The sequence below is a fragment of the Neltuma alba genome, unplaced genomic scaffold, assembly GCF_004799145.2.
Source record: "Neltuma alba isolate B1F8T4 unplaced genomic scaffold, ASM479914v2 tig00004590_pilon, whole genome shotgun sequence".
In the NCBI taxonomy this organism is placed as follows: Eukaryota; Viridiplantae; Streptophyta; class Magnoliopsida; order Fabales; family Fabaceae; genus Neltuma; species Neltuma alba.
Window position 1 is genome coordinate 5,204 of NW_021633778.1, and position 24,961 is coordinate 30,164.

General features: G+C 35.5%; 2 protein-coding genes and 1 long non-coding RNA gene across 4 annotated transcripts; 2 read left to right on the forward strand and 1 right to left on the reverse strand.

The window, feature by feature from the left end:
- Positions 1–1,552: 1,552 nt before the first annotated feature.
- Positions 1,553–24,451, forward strand: LOC114745285 (uncharacterized). Its single transcript, XR_003740187.1, has 3 exons — positions 1,553–1,564; positions 11,583–11,588; positions 24,382–24,451. It is a non-coding gene; the product is annotated as an uncharacterized LOC114745285 (long non-coding RNA).
- On the reverse strand, positions 9,264–14,323 carry LOC114745284 (amino acid transporter AVT1A-like). Of its 2 annotated transcripts, XM_028933434.1 has the most exons (12): positions 14,251–14,323; positions 13,913–14,104; positions 13,309–13,571; positions 12,879–13,093; positions 12,231–12,254; positions 11,940–12,120; positions 11,630–11,849; positions 11,414–11,549; positions 11,157–11,322; positions 10,814–10,857; positions 10,023–10,085; positions 9,264–9,783 (listed from the first exon to the last, which is right to left on the reverse strand). In XM_028933434.1, the coding sequence occupies exons 2-12, from the start codon at positions 14,092–14,094 to the stop codon at positions 9,691–9,693; spliced, it is 1,587 nt and encodes a 528-aa protein (XP_028789267.1). In that variant the 5' UTR covers positions 14,095–14,104; positions 14,251–14,323; the 3' UTR covers positions 9,264–9,690. The 2 variants fall into 2 exon arrangements, with proteins under 2 accessions (XP_028789267.1, XP_028789268.1); XM_028933435.1 differs by lacking the exon at positions 14,251–14,323 and having other exon boundaries at positions 13,913–14,173.
- LOC114745283 (phosphatidylinositol 4-phosphate 5-kinase 5-like) lies at positions 18,139–21,457 on the forward strand. Its single transcript, XM_028933433.1, has 8 exons — positions 18,139–19,343; positions 19,436–19,603; positions 19,771–19,936; positions 20,048–20,164; positions 20,245–20,438; positions 20,566–20,696; positions 20,799–20,871; positions 20,959–21,457. Exons 1-8 carry the CDS (start codon positions 18,139–18,141, stop codon positions 21,245–21,247), a joined length of 2,343 nt encoding a protein of 780 aa, XP_028789266.1. The 3' UTR covers positions 21,248–21,457.
- Positions 24,452–24,961: the final 510 nt, after the last annotated feature.

The window sequence follows — 24,961 nt, forward strand, 5'->3', positions numbered from 1 at the left end:
ACATAAGATCATAATTTATTTTATTTTCAATATATATCCATTTTATCACCAAGTAATCTTATAGTAACTGCATGTGTAGAAGAGTTTACATGAAAGTATTTTAATGATTGATGGAGGTATTTTAAAAAGAACAACATTCATTTGTTAAAAATAACTAACCTAACTAATTCTCCTAACATTTACAAGTCAGCTATCCAGTTCTGATATATTAAGAATCGGAGATAGTATATTCTGATTGTAAGGGTGGAGGACGAACTTAATCTAATTGTAAAATTAGACGAGGATATAAGAGTTATACTGGGAGGAAAATACGTGCTTTAATCAATCGCCGATACGTTTAGTTTCGTCTAAGCTAAGGGTGTAATTTGTGTGGCTGGTTATTAACTAAATGCTGATCAGAGAGAGACAAACAGACGACTACAGAACAAGCGGCGCTTACGGCCTCCGTAAGGAACCTTCTAGCCAGCCATCGTCATTTTCCAAGCTAAATAATAGTACATTTCACTCTTAATATAAGATCTTATTTAATTTTTATTTTAGTCATAAATGTAAGATTTTAGTTCATTTTATCTCTCATATTTGTACTTTTTTTTTTGATATAGTTCTTTTGATCATAATAGTTTTAGCCAATACGTTTGATTAGTATGTAAGGATATTTAGAAAAGACATCTATTTATTAGAAATAAATAATTTAACTTATTTTCTTAATCTCCTCAAACTAGTCAACTAATTCTTATATCTAGGATTGGAGGCATTATAAGAGTTAAATAACTAATTTGGAAATATTAAGAAAATTAATTAAGTTAATTATTTATAACAAATGTATGTTGACTTTCTTTAATTATTCTTATTCAGTACTACCTCCAGTCATTAATATAAGAGCTTGTTTGATTTTTATTTTGGTTCTAAATATACTATATTAAAAAACGGTGGTAGTATATATTGTATTCCACGTAGGATTATATTATTGTTAAGCCTACATGCCGACATGAATGTACACGCAAACGCACAGCTTTGCGTCTGCAGAATGACAGTTGTTGAAGTGCAGGAAAGATCACAAAGTAGTCAAAGTGAAGGCTTGAAAACGCACACATATGCACGCATGCCTCACTTTCTAACAAATACTTCTTTCGTACTAAATCTAACATCTATTTTATGTATGTATACTATAAAAATACTACCTCCGGTTCTTAATATAAAATTTTGTTTAACTTTTATGTTGGTCCTAAATATAAGACCACAATCCACTTTGTCTATTATATTTATACATTTTTTTTCAAAGTAATCATTCTAACAATGATAGTTCTAGATAACAAACTTGATTAGCAAGGATATTTAAAAAAAAATAACACATATTCATTACAAATAACTAACTTAACTAAATTTTTTAATCTCTCCAAATTAGTCAATTGGGTTTTTATAATTAGAATCGGAGGTAGTAGATTTTAGTAACATTTATTTAACGTTCTTCATATGCAGTTTAACATATATTATTAAAAGGAGCAGCCGCTTGAATACTCTATCAATAATTATACACGCACGCACGTGGGCACACATTAGTGTTGTAATTATATATAAGACACGTATGAATATAATAATAAATACTACCTCCGATCCTAATTATAAGACCCAGTTGACTTATTTGAGGAGATTAAGAAGTAAGTTAATTAGTTATTTGTAATAAATAAGTGTTGTCATTCCTAAAATATCCTTGTTAATTAAGTATATTAGCTATAACTATCATTATTAGAAGGATTATCTTGGAAAAAAATGCATAAATATGAGAAACAAAATGGATTGGGGTCTTATAATTAGGACCAAACAAAAAGTCAAACGGGGTCTTATAATAAGGACCGGAGGTAGTATATCGGATTAGCTAGCTGGCTTATTGCTGGGCTCACTGGGTGTGTATGCAAGTTGCAAGTACCAAGTGACCGCGGGGATAGTGGGAAGCTAACTTTTTGGTCTCTTTGTCTCAAGTTGATGGGTGGGCTGTGATTATTCTCTGTCACCATGCATATATTTACATGTGTGTTGTGCAAGTGTACTTAAAAGTATGATGTCTGCTTCTTGGACGTCTCTTTCTCCTTTATTTGTTAAAATGGAATGCTGTATTACATATATATATATATATATATATTCATGGCAATTTGAATGTAGTACAAGATGCACTCATTGGATTCGGGATTTTTGTTTCTTGGTTTCTCAATTTGAAGTAAGGAAGCAGACCGGTTTGGCAAGATGGTGATTTCAAATTGGATAAATTTTCTTAAATATGAAATTAAAAGCGATTACATAATCATTGATGGACATTTGACTGTTAGGTTACGTGAATACAAGTTTGACAGCAAATTAAGTATAACATGTCTGGTTCAAGCGTCTGTAAATTATGTTGTTTGAAGCAAAACCAAATCAGATTAAATTAAGATTAGTTGTATGTAATTAAAGGGAGATATATATTGTTGCAAGATAGTTGATCAGCGGCAAAGGCTAAATTTTCTCAGTTTAAATATTATAGTTGGAAAAATGAAATTAATAATGACCTTAATAGGTGCTTCCAATTAATGAATTGATTATACATGTACGTAGTTGTTGATTTATTTCACGGGTCGAGAAGCTTAGAATGAGTGGTAGTGAAGCCGCCTGGTTTCTCCCCCCCAGAATTCACGAGACCAACAGTAAATCTTTCGTCCTTTAATAATTTAGAATAAATATATTATGGATCCGCAAAACAAGAATAAAATAACTAATTTTATTAAATACTGGCAAAAAAAATTTATTAAATACAGTTCATCCACCAAATGAATGATAAGATGCTAGATCCCCTTTGTTTTTTACAATATACTTCTGCTTGCACGGATTAAGGACTTTAGCATAATAATGCATTTAAAATTTTAAAATCACCCTAAATGAAGTTTATTAATTAGAGAAGATTGTTTAATTAGTTATGAGATTGTTTTGACGGTTAAATAAATATGCCAAGGCAGTTTGATAATGTTTCGGATATTAGAAAACATTATGTTGAGGATTACAAAACATGGTCTTACAATTAATACGGACGAGACGTTATATTTCCTAACTAACTTCCATTATCTGATGATCTATCAATCATGGTGAAAATGAATACTACGATCTGCTGCCTGATAGAGATTTAATTTGACTTTAAACATAAGATCATAATTTATTTTATTTTCAATATATATCCATTATCATCAAGTAATCTTATAGTAACTGCATGTGTAGAAGAGTTTACATGAAAGTATTTTAATGATTTGATGGAGGTATTTTAAAAAGAACAACATTCATTTGTTAAAAATAACTAACTTAACTAATTCTCCTAATATTTGCAAATTAGCCATCCAGTTCTCATATATTAAGAATCGGAGATAGTATATTCTGACTGTGAGGGTGCAGGGAACTTAATCTAGCTGTAAAATTAGACGAGGATATAAGAGTTATACTGGGAGGAAATACGTGCTTTAATCAATCGCCGATACGTTTAGTTTCGTCTAAGCTAAGGGTGTAATTTGTGTGGCTGATTATTAACTAAATGCTGATCAGAGAGAGACAAACAGACGACTACAGAACAAGCGGCGCTTACGGCCTCCGTAAGGAACCTTCTAGCCAGCCATCGTCATTTTCCAAGCTAAATAATAGTACATTTCACTCTTAATATAAGATCTTATTTAATTTTTATTTTAGTCATAAATGTAAGATTTTAGTTCATTTTATCTCTCATATTTGTACTTTTTTTTTGATATAGTTCTTTTGATCATAATAGTTTTAGCCAATACGTTTGATTAGTATGTAAGGATATTTAGAAAAGACATCTATTTATTAGAAATAAATAATTTAACTTATTTTCTTAATCTCCTCAAACTAGTCAACTAATTCTTATATCTAGGATTGGAGGCATTATAAGAGTTAAATAACTAATTTGGAAATATTAAGAAAATTAATTAAGTTAATTATTTATAACAAATGTATGTTGACTTTCTTTAATTATTCTTATTCAGTACTACCTCCAGTCATTAATATAAGAGCTTGTTTGATTTTTATTCTGGTTCTAAATATAAAACCACAATCCACTTTATCTTTTATATTTATTCATTCTTTTCAAATGTAGTCATTATAATAATGGTAGTTTTAGTCAATACACTTGATTAGTAATGATATTTTAGAAAAGACAATATTTATTTATTACAAATAGTTAGTTTAACTAATTTTTTAAATATACTCAAATTAGTTAACTAGCTCTTATATTAAGGAGCGGGGATAGTATTATACGTTGAAACCACTACACTTGGGCAGGGGAAGTATTAGTGACCGCTGAATATGTTCTTTTTTAATATGTTCGACGTTACGTTAATTGACAACAACGTCAAGTTTCGTCATTATTTCTCAATTTTCCGCCAGCTATTTCTGTTTAGCTTTGCAATCAGTAATCGCACAAGCATCCACCCAATTCTCATAAATTATAAATTTTTTCACCACTTACTATTTTAATTTTCAACTTGAACTATAAATAAATTTACATAATGCAATTTTACAGTCATAAATATGTCATGTATATCCTGTATATATGCATAAAACCTAGGTAATAAATCACGCTATTAATTCCTTACCAAAAAAAATCATGCTATTAATTACTTAAAAATAGCTATATAACTTGATTAATGTTTACTTTTATATTAATATATTATATAAACAAATTTTTATAATTATGACAGGAGGTAATGTGTGTGTGTAATAAAGACTGTTAGTTTAGACTCCGTGCGCTGGTTAAAAAAAAAAAAAAAAGGTTTACACTCGGTACAAATGCGTCCAACGGCTTTTTTGGTTGAATAGTACGTAGCTGAAAAGCCCGTCTTTATTAATCCTCAGACAACGTTGTTATTTTCTTTCTATTCTCCATTCGCCTCTCTCCATTTTTTTTTTATTTTATTACTTAAGTCTCCAAGTCGTCTTCTCCGTTTTCTTATTCACGTTTAGGTTTTTATTGTTGCAATTTTTAAAACTCAGCTCACTTTTTTTTTGGCATTTTGTATTCAAATATTATGTATTGTTTTGATTAATACGATATGAAATTTTTTTTTTGGTGCAACGCAATTTGTGTTCGCCATGATCAACGTACGTCAGCGAGCAATAAAACATGCCTGGAGCTGCCTTTGCTGATTACCTGTTGTTTTGCTACTCTTATTTATATACTCCTCCGGTCCTAAGACCCCATTTGACTTTTTATTTGATCCTAATTATAAGATCCCAATCTATTTTGTCTCTTATATTTATGCATTTTTTTCAAGATAATCCTTCTAATGATGATAGTTTTAGCCAATATACTTAATTAGTAAGGATATTTTAGGAATGATAACACTTATTTATTATAAATAACCAACTTAACTTACTTCCTTAATCTCCTCAAATAAGTCAATTGAGTCTTATAATTAGGACCGGAGGAGTATTACTTTTAATATGTTTCACATAGATTAAGAAAAATATTTCATTGACTTTTATTTAAAATAAATAACTTTATAACTTTATCCCTATTTAATATATATTATACTTTATATAAAAAAAAATTTAATACAATGATACATAAAGAGTAAAATTGTGTACCTATATAAAAAAAAATTCTCCATAACCTATAAATAGAATAAAAAAATATTTTTTCTCTTTTTTTTATAAATAAAACTGGAAGAGGATCTCATATTCTACGGATAGAAAAAAACAAAGAAAATGGTAACTTCCCTCTATAGCCAAAGCCGCGCTGTTTAATTAGAAGACATTTAGTGGTTGATAGCACAAAGTCCATCTCATACGGAGACAATTTAATAACAGTTGGTTGATAGCACAAAGTCCAGGGAAGGAAACTACTACTTGTGGTTTTAAATACTCCTCCGGTCCTAATTATAAGACCCAATTGATTTATTTGAGGAGATTAAGAAAGTAAGTTAAGTTGGTTATTTATAATAAATAAGTGTTATCATTCCTAAAATATCCTTACTAATTAAGTATATTGACTAAAACTATCATCATTAGAAGGATTATCTTGAAAAAAATACATAAATATAAGAGACAAAATGGATTGGGGTCTTATAATTAGGACCAAATAAAAAGTCAAATGGGGTCTTATAATAAGGACCGGAGGAGTATAAAAGCTGGTTGACTTGTTTGAGTAGATTAAGAATATAAATTAAATTAATTATTTGTAATAAATAAGTATTATTTTTCATAAAATATCCCTGCTAGTCAAGTTTTTTAGCTAAAATTACCATTATTATAAGGACTATAAAAAAAAAGAATAAACATGAGAGACAAAGTGAATTGAAGTCTTATATTTAGGATCAAAATAAAAGTCAAACAAGATTTTATATTAAGAACTGGAGTAATACTTACTAAAAAGTCTCAATAACAACTTAAGCAACCGGTAATAACAAGTTTCAAGGTAGGATATAACCATTTTTAAGATTTATTTTATAATTATTTTCTTTTATTGGGATCTCATCTTAATTCTTCCATAATATTAATCATCTCTCTCAAGTCTTTTTTAAAATGTGAGTTTGAATACTTACAAGTATGACGAGTGATGCAACTCTTCCACATGGAAAAAACATGCAAGGACACTAAAAGGCCAAGTCAGTTGTAGGGTTTATTCAGAATAATTTATAAGCAGTTTTTTAACCATAACTTCTGATCCTTAATATAGAATCCAATTGTTGAGTTGGTTTTGGTCCTAACTATAATACTTATTTATCATATTTATCAATTTTCTCTAAATTGCTCATATAGATACTCATTCAATCATAATCAAGTAAAAGAGGAAGAAGATGTATTAAGAAAGAGGATTATGGTGTTTTAGGAAAAAACATGTCACATTTCTTATAATTAACTAACTTATCTAATTTCCTTAATCTAATCAAATTAGTTAAATAGATCTTATATTAAGGATCGGAGGAGTACGATATAAGTATGTGGAAAAATTTTTGTCCTATAAAAAGTATTTATCAACACTTAAAATAAGCAAATGCAAACAAATTCTTAGTCTGGCAACTCTACATCCTGTCCTTATCCCACTTGACTTTGGGTACCACATCCTTTGTTGAAGCCCTCCCTACTTGACTTTGAGTACCACATATTACCTCTGATGTTTAATATAAGAGCTAGTTGACTGATTCAAATAGATTATGAAAACTAATTAAGTTAGTTATTTGTAATAAATATATTGTTTTTCCTACAATACCCTTGTTGATTATGTATATTAGTTAGAATTACCATTTGATGAAACATTTAACATGTACAACTGCTATAAGGATTATCTTGAAAAAATGGATAAATATGAGAAGTAGGGTAGATTCGAGTCTTATATTTAAAATCAAATTAAATGTCAAATTAACTCTTATATTAAAGATAAAAAATAGTATTTCAAAAAGCAATCCCTAGGAGCATCTCTCCTCCATTGATGTTTGCCTGTTAAGAATACAATCACTCAGGCCATGTCTGGCATGATGTTGGAAATAATTTGTAAGCATATTTTATGTAATTCGAGACAAAATTCATCTTACATACTTAACTCATATTCTGTAAATTATAATTGAGAGGTTAGTTATAAACTATTTTAAACGAGCCTCAGTGATACAACGGCCACGGCCATAACGACGTGTCAGTGTATTAAGATTAACAGGGTCAAGACGTAAGACAGAGACGTACTTGGCTTCTTTCCATGTGCATGAAAGAACCGCAAGATATTTTTAGGGGTCTTACTCTGAAAGTTGTAATGCCCTAGAAAATTCTGGACCAAACATTTTCGTTAGATTTCTTTCCCCTGAGGTTGGATACCACGACACTGGAAACTCCTGTTGGTTACTAAGATATATATACAAAATGTGTCATCACCTAAGACCTACGCTTGGAATAAATGAGAATGCCAGTGTGGTGGTTGCATATTATTTATTAGGATACCTACAACACAGCCATGTTTCAGTACTTATCTCATGCAGCTGGAAGAAAAGAAACATTAAAAGTAGTTGTAACGTGCTCATCTCAGCAAGAGAATTATATACACACACACCAGTTGTATCAGGGATGCGAGGGAAACAGAAGAATTGATCACATGAGGATGAAGAAAAAAAGCTTCAGAAACAGAGTAAGAACAGGGACGGAACAGGACATATATATGCTCGTTTTCTGCTAAGTTGCCTCTAACTTCGTTTAGACGACAAGATATTTTATCTATTTATTCATTCCCTTACCTTTTGGAAACACGAGACCAGGCCCACTAGCTAATCTCACAATCAACGCTTCCAAATGAAAGCAGTTGGTGGTTTCTGCACGAGTCATCGAATTAATTTAAAGTTGAATGGTATAATCTTTCATAGCAATCACACTGATTTCGTCCTCCCTGGATAAATGCTGAAACCCTCTGCGAAGATTATTAAGGCTCACGCGAGAATCGGAGACTGATCCGGCAACGAGGCATCGTCCGGCCTCATAAACTGTGGCACGGTACAACTGCGAATTCATGTGATTATATAGCATCGTAAGTCTCGTTTCAATAATAAATTCTATATATTTTATAGCCACCCGGCCATCCCTCATAATAGGATCTCCAAATACATAAACTATGTCACCTCAAACGCTGAACTCAAACTAAGAATTTTATACTCCCTCTGGTCTAGCTAGTTTTTCAGTCTCTGTCCCCACATGCTGTATAGGTCGATCAGAATTCCACCATATTTTAAAAAATAAAATAAAAAATATCTCTTCAATGATCTGCCCCCCGCTCTTCATGCCTTTATGAACGGAACTGAGGAAGTATCATTTGATTCTTTATTTTACCTTTGCCAAAACTAATGATGTCCGAGGATGAATCAACTCGGAACGTTTTTCAACAAAATATTACAACTTGACGAGCCCATCAACGTTAGCAATCATTCCTCTTTTTTTTTTTTTAATCACTAAATCAAGCAGCGGACCTCACCTTGTAGACCAGAATAATCAGGATGTAAAAAAGTTCATTTGGATTTGGCTTCAGAAAAAGGCGTGAACTGAGGAAATTTCCTGTGCATTGTATTCAACAAGAAGATGAGTCTATTATGGCTGATCAAGTCGCGAAGAGGGTAAAGGCCGGATGATTTGTCAATCAACTCGGCACTTTCTTTTCTTTTGTTTTTTTAACGACACGATCACAGCTCAAGCCGTGCAAAAGTAAACTAAATTAGGGCACGTCGGACAGTTGTAAATCTCTGCGCCTCATATAAGAGTCATTGATAAATCAAACATCAAGACTATATTGATCTGCTTGATAGGCAGATTAACATATTCCGGCAGCAGAGTGTTCTTCACTTTCACGTTTTTTTCCAATTCCATCACGGGTCATAGCCTCATAGGAAGAAGAGGACCCTTTCGCTCATAGTGATGATTCCTTTTCAGAAAAGCCCACGTAGCTTTCGAGAGAAAAGAGCTGGCTTATAAGCCACAATTACTAAATTGAAAGGGGTGGCCAATGGAAACATGCCACTTGTTTTGCTGCATTGCTACGATCCTCTACAAAGCTTAGGGTTATGAACTAGGTTCAAGAGTGATACAAAGGTCTATATATGGTCACAATAATCCAAGTGGCCTCCGGGGTCACACACTGAAACCTCACTAGCACGAGTTAGTTTAGATATGAAGGGGTTGAACTGTATGCTCTTAGTAGCTCTCCGCAAGTCTTTTCACCGAAGAATATGTTCCCAGAATTCCACTTACGACTCCCAACACTGCGATTGTGATGCTCAGAGCAACCTGATTATGTCAAGAAAAAATAATAGAATGGATTAGATGAAACTGAGCAATTCAACAGTTCGAAGTTAAGAAATTTGGAACTGTTTCTGACAATAAAGAATTAGAGAGAAAAAGAGGGAGTGAGTGAGAGAAAAGGAAGAAGAGATAAATTCCAATTAGATTTCCTAAGTTTCAGGATAGAAGAGTTAAATTAAGATTAACCAATTAACTAAGTGTTGAAAGATAAGCTGCATACTAACCTGCGTTTTTGTCGCTTTTCCCCGCATAATTTTCATAAAACATAGAGCTGGCATTATGACAGCCTGGGAAGGAAGCCAAAAAAAAAAAAAAAGATTCAGCAACATCTCACTTGGCAGTTTCATGTGAAATTCCCACACTAAACACTGACAGCTATTAACAATAATAAAATAATAATAATCATCAAAGCAATAAGAGTCTAATTCATGTCAGATCAATGTAAACAAAAAATTATGGAGATATAGAGTTGCGAGGCTGTAAGCTGCAAAGAATCTAATGACATTAATAATGCATGTGACCATTTCACAAAATGAAGAAAGAACTACGTTTGAGGAAATTCAATGGCCACTTCTAGTAGTATTACCCATACACAAACTAGGAGCTAACGAATACAAGGCACTAAAATTTGCTGTGGCGCAGGTAATGTTTACTGCATGAATACTAAATAGAAAATAGTCAGCTCAATTAAGAGAGACTATCTATGAGCATCACAGGCACTGGTTCCGAGTGTGCTAAGACCTAGCTTCTCACAAGCATCTGTTAAAGTAGCATAATCTGTGAAATCCTAGAGGAACAGACTGGCTTGCAAATACATGCTGGGTGAAAAAGCTAGATTTTCATTGTATTTGAATGGCAGTCACTTTCGAGAACAAGTTACAATGAGAAATTAAAACCTTAGTTTTCCTTCAGCACATGACTTATTTGTTGACAATGAAGCTTTTTGAATCTACAGTATTCTAAACGTCGTCAGACATTGGCTTCCCATACACGTTTAACTGAAACATATGCTTACCACAAGGATACTGAGTACAGAGCCGATTAGAGCCATCACAAGTCCTGAAATTATAATAAAACAAGTAAGATTTCATCAAGCACACTTTACGAGCATTGACAATTTAAACATTTCTTCTTGCATTGGATAGCCCAGGCAATCATAAGCATAAGTTATCTGAATATTAAAAGCCCACAAAACTAATATTTCTATCCTTGATAGTTAATAAGGAAATTTCCCTTGAGCAAAATGGATGAAAAGGAAAAAAAATCGACAATGATAGGATTTTGTTCAGTATCCGTTACTGATTGGGATTTTATACGATAGAAATTTTTGTATTACAAAAGTAAAGTTTGTAACTTACCGAAGAAAGGAATCAGAAAGGCACAACAGACTGTAGATATAACAAGCGCTGATCTAAGTGTAATGAAACACCAATAGCTATCCACAACTCTGGCAGGTAGCAACTCCTCTATACTTCTCGCCAGCGGGTTCATCAACAAAGCATATTTTGTGAACGGGTTAATTACCTGAAAGAGCAAAGAACAATAATAAACTATAATCCCCAGAAACGTCCAAAAGCAAATAACGATTAAAGAAGCTCAAAGACTTCGCACTCACTGTGGTCCACAATGCAACTTTAGAGACAAAGGAATGTGGCGGCATGTTCAGTGTTATCTGAGACAAGGTGGCTTCACCAAACATGAGATATCCCATGACTGCAACACCTCCATATACTAAAATACACAGAACAAAGCTGAACACATGAAACCCATAGTGAGTTAATCAGGTGTTGGTAAACAAAATTTCTAGCAAGTGCCAAAGAATGTTCTGTACCATATAATTAAGGCGCTGGTGAATTTGGTTTTGTCAGCCATGGACTGGTAAATGTTTGGAAAAACTGAATGTCCTGAGTAGCAAAACCCATAGATACCAATAGCAAATGGAATGCCACTCCAATTCACAACTTGACCTGGGTGATGGAACCCAACATCCGTTGTTACCCCAACAAGAAACACACAAATCACAATAAGAATCGTTGCAACAACCCCTCCAGCTGCAGAATTATTCAGAAAGCTGTGATAAGTGCATGCTAAATTAGGAGCATTTAATAACAAAGAAAAATCTTCCTCAGAATTTGCAAAACCTGAAAGATACGAGATTACGCGAAGGTCCCTTAACCAAACAGTGGGGAGGACAATAAGTGCGGTCAAAATTCCAAACAAGTGCATGGAATCCAGCTGGAAACCACCCCAATCCAGGAACGTTCCAGGAAACAGCCTAGTTAGGTTATCTCCCTCCAAGATGATGAACTCCACACAGTATGACTGCACTCAAGAAAAGAGGTCTTACACATACAATCATACAGAGTAAAAGAACATGGTATTATTTCATATCTAAGAAGAATGATAACAATAAGAACAGATTCAGCACTTACATATAACTCGGTGTACAAAATAATCTGCAAAAAGATCCAAAAGGGAAAATATTAGTAAATACTGGATTATGAAACCACCATTCCGTGTATTTTATAGCAATTTATTTCAGCACTTGGGATTTTCCACTCATGCATAATACATATAGAATTTAGATGAAGCACCAATGGTAGAAGGAATGACACATCACGGAACATATCATTATCTTAAAATAATCTGTAAAAGGATCCAAACACGACAATATTAACGGAGTAGCAAAACCACCACTCTGCCTATTTTAAAAGCAGTTCATGTCAGCACTTGGGATTTTTCTCGCTTATGCATAATACATATAGAATTTACATTGAACACCAATGATTGGGGAAATGACGTGTCATGGAACATGTTACAATCTTAAAATGTAAATAAAACAAGGTATAAATGATAAGGAAGAACTGGAATCATTCAAGAGTAGGCCAAATAAAAGAAGTAGAACACCTCTCACAGGCACTAATAGATTTAGAGGTTATAATATAAAGCTAGAAATGAGCAAATAAAGATATGCGAAGCAGTGCCACAGCCAAAAACAACAAAATCCCAGTTGACACTTCAGACTGCCTCATAAGCATTGCTTAGCAATTAAGCATATTTAAATAACTAAACAAACTCACAGATATGGCAAGACGGCCTGCTCTTCCGAAGGCTGCTTCTCCAATATCTGGATATGTTAGGATGCCTTCTCTGCTTTCAAAGCAGTATCTCATAAGTGTGGCTGTGTAACAACATACAACTGCAAAAAGAACCAGCACCAGCAAACTTGCCCATCCAGCTTGTTTCACTGTATAGGACGTGGACAGAAGGCCAACTCCAGCCATCACGTTAACCCCTGCCAGGTACAGAAACACCTTGGGGAGTGATTAAGTCGAAACAGAACGTGAGAAAGTGGGAGTTCTTGGATGCAAAGGATGAACCAGATAAACAGGAATTCATCATAAAGCTCTTAACAAGGTTTTTAAACCTAAGGTTAACCTCTCATTCGTTTACACTGTCAACCACTAATGTCGCAACAAATCGCTGACTCACTGCGACGAAACAACTTACCATTGAAAACTGTTTGAGTGAGGCTACATCCTTGGCCAATGGGTAATTCTCCAGTAAGTTGCTTTTGCAATGAAACTCCCTCCAACCATGACGATTTCTTTTGAATCAAGTCTTCATGATCAGATAATAAAGGAGTCTTTCCATCTAGGCTTAAACTACTCTTGGAACGATTGACAAAACTTGAATATATCAAACTCGGTGTTCGGAGAACAGCTGCTCCAATATTCGGCGATGCAGCAATTGTGTATGAATCGACAGTCTCTCTATCATAAGAAATCCAAGAATAACAAAAAAGAAAAGGCACCAATCAGTGAGTTAAAGCGGATGACTAGGTTCATCAGGTTTGCTGAAATAAGTGAAAAAACTGGACATCAAATACGAAAAATAATTCTAACGCCTCTTATTAAGTAATCTAAAACATCGGTCCCCCTCCGAATTCGTTATTCTCATCGGGGCCCATAAAATGCTTCACGAGTACCGAATATCAACTTAATGAGCATGATTCGAGGAATTTCAAGGTTTCTAAAATGCATTGTAAAAAAACGGTATTGAAGTTATCATGGGGAGATAGATGCACAAAGAGACAAGTCAAAGAAGACTTTACTTGTAACTCTGGGGCCATTGCTGCGATGAGAAAGTGTCAGGCCCACCATTGCCGTCGTCGTCGCTTCCGCTGTCACTACTACTCTCAATGACAAGCTTGGTAGATTCATCGTCATCGTTGGCATCCTCTTCGTTCTGATCGAAGAAAAACTCGGCATCTTTCTGCTTCTCGTCGCTAGCCATCGCAGATGAACTGTTTAAGAGAAACCAAAAAAAAAGACGCAGTTTTGAAGAACTCCAAACACAAAAGCGGAAGATAAAAGTAAAAACGAAGCAACGCGGAAAGGAATATAATGCCTGATAACGGATCAGTAATATCGAGTGGCAATGAAGGCATACATGTGGGTGCAGACAGAATTCTAGAACGTCGGAGAAGGCAAAGCTGGCTATTGGCGTTTGAGAGCTGGGAGACTCAAGTGGTTGTATTGTATTGTGAGCCGCGAATTATAGGGAAGGAGGAGCTGAGGTGGCGGTTAGTCATCAGCGGGAAATCAAATCAATGGCGACAGAAGAAGACAAGCCTGTGCGTACGCCCACGCGCTTAAACAAATGAGCGTTCTTTGATCCGATCCGCCTCTTACGCTACTTGCCTTGTTCGATTTAGCTACTTCCCATTTATATCCTTGTATTTTTTTACTAATTATAACATCTTGTTTGTATAATCAAAACGGAGGTAGTACATTCATGCCTACGTTACCTTGAGCTGCACAGCTTATTTTTTTCAATCAGGAGTCCAGACTAGTTAATCTTAGCCCCCGATTCTTCCTATGAGTTGGCTTGTTCGCTCAAGAATTTTTAATTCTTTTAATTAGGGAATTTTTTTAATGATTGTTGGCTGGTGATGAATAGTAGGGGAAGATGATAATGTTTTCTGGTGGATGTCCTTATCCCATCTGCCATCAACCGGGGAAGATTCACGAGATCAAAAAGTTATCCCGTCTCAATGTTCAGAATGGGTTCATTTCATCCCAAGTCTATTATGAACATCCTTGTTTTTTCAATGTAAATTAGAAAAATATATATTAAATTTTAGTTATTTAATTAATTAATACTACATTCATTCTTTAATACAGGAACTAATTAACCAATTTAAGTAGATTAAAAAATCAGTTAAATTAGTTATTTATAATAAATAGATATTTTTAAAAAAATGTTCTTATTAATGTAGAACTATTATTATTATAAAGATAATTTTAAGATAAATGAATATAAAAAATAAAATAATGATAGTATTATCTGGATAAAATTTATTATATTTAGAATTAAAATAAAAATTAAATAAATTGTTATATTAAGAGACTTTTTAAGTAAAAATTACTATATAATGAAGCATGGCTACAAAGAGAGCGATAAAATAAGGTCACGTCACTGGGGAAGCAAAGTGGGAAGGTGGAAGAGAAAAACGACGGGAGAAAGAAGGGATGGGCTGAATTTAGATGGCAGCCAGAATGACCACGTGCTGAGTAGTGAGTACGTGGTTATATTTCGCATCGCCCAATGTGCGACAAAAGCAATACTCCCCCTTTCATGTCGCCTGCTTCCCATTTTCTACCGCCTTCCTCTATCGCCTCCCCCCACTTCCCAATCACAGCCAGCCTCACCCCTCCTCACCTCGTTGCCTCTATTCCCAATGGCCTTTAAATTCAAGTAAGATTATGAGAGATTATCAGCCCCATCATCAGAAAAGTCCGCACTGGTAGTCATTTTTAATTCACTTGCCATATATACTTTCTTCCCCTCCTTGAAAGCGTTTTAACTTTTAAGAAAGCGAGCTTTAATTGGTTTATCAAAGACGTTGAGGCCCCAGGCTTAATATTAAAATCATTGTTATGCGTGTCACTCACCCCAAATCTGGGCTTTCACTATTATTGCCTGAAAATTAAATAAAAGCGAGCAATTAAAAGCCAGATAATCCAACGAACTTCATAAATACGAATAAATAAAGTGATCAGCGACATTTTGACTGTGATAGCGATCCATGCCACGCATCTCAGTACCTGGCACTGAATTCTGAAAAGTGGAGCATGTGTCTGCCGCTGCCTACTATAGTCTGCAACAATGAAATGGATGGATAACGAACTCGTTTAACATCCTCGAGATTTTATGACACATTGAATAATCCAAACATCTTTTCACACATACACGTCACTTGCTGGATATAAATTATAGTTAAATTAAATATTACACGTGCTATCTGTATATCACTGAACTCAAGGTGCTCATGGAGTGAGCGGTAATTAAGTTTAGCCTTTTTTTTTTTTTTTGCTGGCCACTGTATCTTTTTATTAGAAGCCATCCGTTCCAAGTATTGTTGAATATTAAATATATTTACTTTTTTCAGCAAGAATTCAAAGTTTGTCTCGTCAAGTCATGAGGAACTAAAGCAAGTTCTTCAAATATACCCAACCCTGTCCGGGCTTGGTCTGTAGAATAAATATACAAAAAACAGATTCTTGTTTGAAAGAATTACAATAAGGGCCTAGAAAAGGAAAATAACTATCAACAAATCCCAATGACTAGTTAAAAGTTGTCATTTTCTATTTTAAAATTTGTCGTTATATACTGTTTAGATCTTTATTGGAATTTCTTAATAATTACATTTTTTTTTGGAAACTTGATGGTAATTCTCGCTCCTTGTCTTCGGTTGCAACAAATAGGGCTTTAAAGCAGGCCTTTCTTTGAACGCTATCTCCAGAGTCTGTATCAATTAAAGGACTTTTCACTTTATTGGGCCCTAAGTCTCTCGGGTCCCTTGAGCTATCAACACCCAAGCTTCGCTTCCCCTGGCCCCAAAAATAAACAAGTAAAAGTTCCCCACCCCCACGATATAAGACTAGTACCAGTATTCATGGCCCAAAAAAGGGACTAGTGCGAGTATTAACTTGAGAGTTTATTAATATTAATATTCATATTAATATTTGCTTTTGGATGATTGTATGGGATCTGATTCCCCTGAGTTTTAATTTTTCTTGTTGGGCTTAGCCCTCTTTTGTACCAAAAAAAAATATTAATATTCATATTGACATAGAAGGGCTAGTCCTTCACAAGATAGCGAACTAATATTCGAATCCTTATTGAGAGAGGTGTCCATATTTAGTACCTGACAGTGTCTCAATAGGATTGTCTCCAACAGGAAGATACCTATGTTTCAGCAAAAATATCAATATTGATATTGCATATGAATTTGAGACAAAACACAGTTCACTTCCACCGAGAAAACAATCCAGCGTTGAAAGTAGTTAAAACGCCATATTTGGCCTTATCTCCGAGCATTCAATGAATGAACCTGATCCTAAACTGATCATGAACCCCCTAGACCACCCATTTTGTCGCACCCTTCCAAGAATATAGGAAGATTTTAATGGTTTAATCAATCAAGTTAATCTAGTTAAATATTTAAAATCTGTTTAACAAATAACAGCCATCCGATTAATATGATTCCCAAGTCAGTTTATTTTGTAACGACAGGGTGTGATTTGTTTTCTTTTTTTCTTTTTATTTTTACCCGTTTGTTTCCCTTTATTTTTGTTTTTCCAGCGGAACCCGCCAAGGAGATTAAATAATCAAATCAGTACTTGAAAATTCTCATTTGGTCAGAATCATCGGTTGGTTATTATTAAAGAAACTACATTTTTCTTTTTCTTTCTTTTTTTTCCCCCCATAGTCTGCTTGCCTGAATTGGAAAATTTGTTGATGGACAAAGGCGAAAAAGAATGGGAAAATCTGTTGGAGAATCCAAGGATAGTAAACAATCATACACTTTGATTTAGCGCTGGACTCCCCCACACATGTCGTGGTTCTTAGAGGTTGTAGGACATGAACGAGTCTCTCCCTCTCAATCGCAAAAATGCAATTACAAACATCGGAGGAGAAACTGCACGACACAATTCCTAACGTTTTGATTTCAAACAACTCAATTCATTGGCTTGGCCGGCAAGGCAAACCAGAAATTCGACGGGCAATGTGGTGATCATTCCCCGGGAGCATAAGAAATTTGAAAATATCACCACGAAACAGAGAGACCCATATAATTCTGACACTCCCCTTGAATGTTCTAGCATTGGTGGAACATCACAGGCTTGTGATGTTTCTGATTCCTGATTCATCTTGGTTGCGTGGGATGTGTGAAATATTCCTCTTAATTAAATTTCTTTACTTGGGCAGCTATGATTTTCCTTAGACAAGCTTAGATTTTAGCAAAAAGACAATTTCCAGGAGTAGAGAGAAATGATTGGTAGAGAAAGCGGAGTTATGAAGGCATGGGAATTCACAGTTCGAAAGACGCAAGCTGTTGCGAAGAAGCGAGCGAACAGCATATTCGGGTTAGGCGCAATGTACATGGCTCACTCAGACGAGGGAAACCACCACGAGGAAAACCCAGAAGCGTTCGAAATATATCTCGCCGAGAAGGTTCTTCCTAATGGAGACTACTACAAGGGCCAATGGGCAGATAGTTTCCCACATGGCCAAGGCAAATACTTGTGGACTGATGGGTGCATGTACGTGGGAGAATGGTACAAAGGCAAGACCATGGGAAGAGGAAGGTTCAGTTGGCCCTCAGGAGCCATATACGAAGGCGAATTTAAAAGTGGGTACATGGATGGAACAGGAAGCTACACAGCCCCTAATGGCGAGACCTACAAAGGACAATGGAGTATGAATCTAAAGCACGGCCAAGGAGTGAAGTGTTTTCTGAATGGAGATAGGTACGAAGGAGAATGGAAACGAGGGCTGGAGGATGGTCAAGGGAATTACGTTTGGAAGAATGGAAATCAGTATTCTGGAGAATGGAGGAATGGATGCATATGGGGAAAAGGGTCGTTTGTGTGGACAAATGGGAATAGGTATGATGGATATTGGGAAGATGGTTTGCCCAAAGGAAGTGGGAGTTTTCAATGGTCAGATGGTAGTGTGTACGTGGGCAATTGGAGTAAAGATCCAAAAGAACAAAATGGAACGTATTATCCAGCAGGGTCATCACAGGAGGCACATTTGGAGTGGGATCCTCAGGAGGTGTACAATGAGTTGAGTGAGTGTCAGGTTTGCCCAGGAGAGAAGGTTTCGATTTTGCCGTCTCAAAAGAAGCTTGCAGTTTGGAGATCCACGAAGACTGGGGATGGCAAGCCAAGAAGAAGGTCAGTGGATGGGAGGGTAAGTGTGGGTGTTGAGAGGCCATGTGATAGAATGAATTTATGGGATGGTGGTGTGGAAGTTCCTGCCATTGATGCTGATGCCACTTGTGATTCAACTCCTACTGCTGTCAAAGCATTACATGAGGACTTGATAAACATGCATATAGTTGATGATGCTATTTCAAGAGGGGGCCCACTTCCCAAGCTCAAAGCTCCTAGGAAATCTAAGAGGCAAGGAGAGATCATATGCAAAGGTCACAAAAATTTTGATCTCATGCTCAATTTGCAACTGGGAATTAGGTATTATTTTCATTCTTATATTGGTGTTTGCTGCGAAATCTGCCATGTTTCTGTTACATATATGGGTTTTGTGGTGTTTGAACTTTGAACAGACATTCTGTCGGAAGACCTGCCCCTTCTGCCTCGCTTGATTTGAAACCTTCGGCTTTTGATCCCAAGGAGAAAGTTTGGACAAGATTCCCCCCTGAAGGATCCAAGTATACTCCACCTCATTCATCCACAGAGTTTAGATGGAAGGATTATTGCCCTGTAGTTTTTAGGTATGGGCTCTTTTCTGCTTGCTCTTTTGGACAAAAATGATACCAACTTCTTAAGTTACCAATAATTCATATATTAGTTCATGCGTTCTAGTTGCCCGTCTTAAATATGAACAGTCCTCTAATCATCAACATATGTAACTTGGTCTCCCATTATAATCTGTCCTCAGGACTTTAAGGAAGCTATTCAAGGTGGATCCAGCTGATTACATGATATCCATATGTGGAAATGATGCCCTTCGTGAATTTTCCTCTCCTGGTAAAAGCGGCAGCTTCTTTTACTTGACCAATGATGACCGTTACATGATTAAGACAATGAAAAAAGCTGAAGTGAAAGTGAGTATTGCTCAAGCTGTACCCTACTTGAAATTGATGAGGATTGAGGCACTTTTTTTTTTCTTTTTCTTTTTATTGACTTATTTGGCTGTGTTTGGATTTCAATTGTAGGTGCTCTTAAGAATGCTTCCAGCCTATTACAACCATGTCCGATCCTTTGAAAATACATTAGTGACTAAATTTTATGGTCTGCACTGTGTAAAGTTAACTGGAGCTGCTCAGAAGAAGGTGCAATTCTTATTATTGCTGTGAAGATGCAGATTAGCATATTCTATAAACTTATCAGACATTGTATGTGATTTTTTCAGGTTCGATTTATCATAATGGGAAACCTATTCTGTTCTGAGTACACCATCCATCGGCGCTTTGACTTGAAGGGTTCTTCACTTGGCCGTATCACAGATAAGCCCGAAACAGAGATTGATGAAACCACCATCCTTAAAGATCTTGATCTTAATTTCATATTCCGACTTCAAAAATCTTGGTTTCAGGAGTTTTGCAGGTAACAGAAGATTTCATTCTTTTTCTCCATTCTTTTTTTTAAATATTTCAAAGACAATAAATGTTATTTGCTTTTTCCATCCTCTAATTAATTAGACTAAGCACGCTGGTCATGTTTTTCCCCACAGGCAAGTTGATAGAGACTGTGAGCTTCTGGAACAAGAGGGGATAATGGACTACAGCCTGCTAGTGGGTATTCATTTCAGAGATATATCAGAAGATGGGGACCTTATTCCTTCAGAGTCTTGTAATCCTACAGGTGGTTCTATTGTATGCTTCTATGAAGTACTCTGCAACATTTTTATGCAACGTTTATATTCTGCTGAACTAATAACGAACCTGTTACTCTCTTCAATCTCAGGTGATACGGAGGGCGGTGGAACTCCTCGCATGTCAAGAGCAGACATGGACCAACTTCTTCTAGATCCTTCAAGGTAAAATTTATGTTAAAAAATGTTGTCTTATGCCATAAAGACTACACTCATAAATGTGCTTATAACAACGCAATGGGGTATTTTCAGGTGGGCTAGCATCAAATTGGGTGTGAATATGCCAGCTAGGGTGGAAAGAACGGTGAGAAGAGGGGATTGTGAATTACAGCTTGTTGGAGAACCAATTGGAGAGTTCTACGAGGTTGTGTTGTTTTTTGGTGTGATTGACATACTCCAAGACTATGACATAAGCAAGAAGCTTGAGCATGCATACAAGTCCTTTCAATATGATCCAACCTCAATATCAGCGGTTGACCCCAGACAGTACTCAAGACGTTTCCGTGACTTCATATTTAGAATATTTGCCGAAGACACTTGAAGAAACACATCAACCATCTCTTCACTCTTTTTATCCTCCCATGCCACCCCCTTGGACTCACTTCAAAGCCTAAAGTTTCAAAACTCTAAGTTTTCAATCAGTTGGGTGGCCAGACGTGACTTGGTATCTCACTCCTTCAGACTAACTTTCCTTCAACTATTCTTTCATTACATTCATTTTATGTATTATATGTAGTGGCTATGTCATATTTCTGAACAAGCCAGGGAACACACTCACACGTGTTGGCTAATTTGACAGAATACCTATAGACTTTCTGACTAATTCATCTTTACTCGTAGATGCATAAGAGGGTGATGGGGAGTTTCAACATTTGTATCACTTTGAATTGTACATAGGAGAATTCAAATGGATAAATTGATGTATATGTTCACTTTTTCACTTCTCTGCTTCTTTCTATAATCTATTTGCGTTGTATCATCAGAACTAGGCAGATTCTTTTGTATCAGCTGATTCTTTCTGTGATGATAAAAATCGATATAAATTGTAAAGATGGTGTTTGAGAACAAAGAAAACCTTGAAAAGAACACTTGCGGTTGGCTGGGTATCTTTCAATGTATGGTAAAAGGATGTGATAAATTGGCTTGTGGACCATACTTTTTGGTGATGAAACTGTGGAGGCAAAACAATGAGGTTGACAGCAATAGGAAAAAGAGAAGCAAATTGAACACCAAAATCATCCATTATATGCCCTTAGGAGTCAGAAAATGAAAAAGACAGCATAAATTGGTTATTCCTAGAGAACAAAGAAGAGAGGGTCAGTTGGCTCTAGGACCCCCAGAAAAGCCATTGGTTTTTCTCATAACACACAAACAACCATCAGTTTCTTGTGTCACCAACGCTTCCAAAATAATTCTTCAATTCATTTCTTTTGAAGAACAAACAATGTTGAACTAAAACACACACACACACACAAAATTAATGGGTTGGTGCTGTTTAAAACTGCAACCGTGCTGCTATTTTAACTTGTAACAAATCTGCAAGTTGAGCTGAAAGTCAACTAAGCATCAGAAAAAGCACTACACCCGTTTGTTTTCTTTCAGTGACGCAAAACTCCCTTCACACATTAACATTTTAAAATAATGAAGATTTTTTTTTTTGGGGGTGGGGTGGGGGCTTACGTCTTTTGCGATTAAAATATCACAATTTCTGGATATTAATCAACCTCTTGTACATATAAATTTGATAGCTAACTCATATCCACATAATTGGATGACAGATACGTACAAGAGATACGTTGCGTCTTCCAACTATCCCACCCATTAGTTTTATTTCCTTGTCATTTTCCAGATTCTGAGTAGAAGCATCAGATAATCCTTGTTGAGATTTATAATTAATCGAGCTGTGAATCAGTTAACAATGGAGGGAGCCCATATGCGTATAAAAAGCTACTGAGCAAAAAAGCTTTTGCAAGTTACGTTCTAAAAGGTTATCTGATATTTCCAAAAACTCTAAAATCAGTAGCCAAGTTCACCACACCAAATCACCAATTGATATCCACGTGACCGTGTCAGTGAATACCTGACATTGTTAACACGTGGATACAAAATTAGTGAAACTTTTTTTTTAAAAATTTTTTCTCTATCAAGTCGAATTTGAAGGGGAAAAGGATAAACACAAGATTAATAAATAATAATATTAATTAATCCGGAAACATATAAATGCAAACTCAAACGCCGATAACACGGGAGTGGAGCTCGTGTCAGCCGTCTTTTGGCGGGATCAAAGGGGCGATTCGTAACGGACAAAAGGAGAGGCTTTTTTTAATTGTGTAATTGCTGATAACAGCGTTGCTCCGATTCCGCTACGTGTAACTCCGAGATAGTGTAATTTTTTATCCTGTCTTGATGCTTTTTTTTAACTTCTAAATATTGCTGCCCCTTCCAACAAGCGATGGAGAGATTCTTGGAAGGAATTTCCCCCGAGGAAGTATCAGGTGCACCCCCGCTTCACCAGGGCTCAATCCCTATAACGTATCCGATCCCCTAAAACAGAAAATTCTTTTAATAATTATCATGCACGTACTCCTTAATTCTTTTAAACTGTTTTCCGGCAAATTTACGAGTTGTGAATATTAATTGTAAATAAACGAATTTATCACCTTTCGTGATTTTTATAATTATTTATTATCTAATATTATCAATTAATTTAGATTTCGATATATATATATATATAAACTTTAACCCGTAGGAGATTTAAAATATAAAATGATTTAAATTTAAATAAAAAAATTAAGAAATAATAAGATAATAGTGCTCATTTATTTTGTTTTTATATAATGTAATAAATAAAATATTATGAGATATTGAATCCGTCTACGAAGTGATTTTTCTAATTTAGGCCGCTCCCATCAAGTACTTTCTACCATTTTAAATTTTTAACATAAGAATTAGTTGATTAATTTAAATAGATTAAAAAAATTTGTTGAGTTAGTTACTTGTAATAATTAGGTGTTATCTTTTTTAAAATGTCCTTAATAATTATATATTAGCTAAAACTATTATTCAATTAAACATTTAACATACCATAACTACATTAAAAAAATAGATAAATATAAAAAACAAAGTAAATTTAAATCGTATATTTAAAATTAAATTGGATTAACGAGAGTATTATTTTGATTCCAATCAATTACTTTATTTGCCAGCTGTTTTCTAATCAAATTAAGTTTAACTGATGACTGATTGCAGTGACTGGTCAGCATTCGTGTTGACCATTTATCATCAATTCATCATCTCCAGGCCAAATGAAAGCGGCCATCTGTCTACTGTCTCTGGTGGTGCTTGTGGGTCAAGAAACCGGGAGTCACAGATTTAGACTGTAGACCGCAGCACAGCAGAGTATAACCCAGAGAGTGAGGGAGTGTGGTGGACGAAGGCAAACTGAGAAGCAGACACCAGAGTTGCGTTGCTGGTGCTGTATGTGAGGCCGGTGCTTCCTGACCTCTCTTCTTTTTATCCCCCTCCCTCCTCTTTCTTTCATCCATTCTCCGCTCCACACGATCCTATCTCTCTCTCTTCCCTCTCCCCCTCCCTCCCTCCCTCTCTCCCTGCCCGCCATGGCGTTACACTCAGCGTCTTCCATAGCACGACTACACCACACTAATGTGCATTCAGACGTTGTTCCCTCCATTTTCGCCTCCGGCAGTGGCAATTTACTTGTCGACTTCACGGGTTGTGCTCCAAATCCAAGCGAGCCAGACGCAGATTAGGAGCCTTTGCGTCTCGCAAAGCTTTTCAGCATTACTTGACGAAGAACTCGTCGCCGGTCAAAGCCGTTCTTGACCTTGAGCGTTGCAGTAAGCTTCTTGATGATTCTGCTACTTCTGATTTAAAACCACAGGTGCGTATTTTGCCGATCGTCTTGCCGCTACCGGCTCCCCCCCCCCTTTATCCCTCAATTCAAGTTTGTTTTGTCGATGTTAGAGAACTTCGTCTGTACTGAGGTCTTGCCGTTACGGAGCCCATACTTCTTCTGTTTTTTTCCCCCATCAAACATCCTCTCCGGCTAATAAATATACTTCATCGTGGCAAATAAATCCGTCGTCTAAATTGGAGAAAAGTCTCTTTCTAAATCATCGGCCTGTAATTCTCATATCGTAGTGTTTCATGAGAGATTTTTCCTGGTTTGGAAGATAGAAGTGCCCAGCCGTGTATAATGTACAAACATCAATCATTGCATGATTCTGACTATACA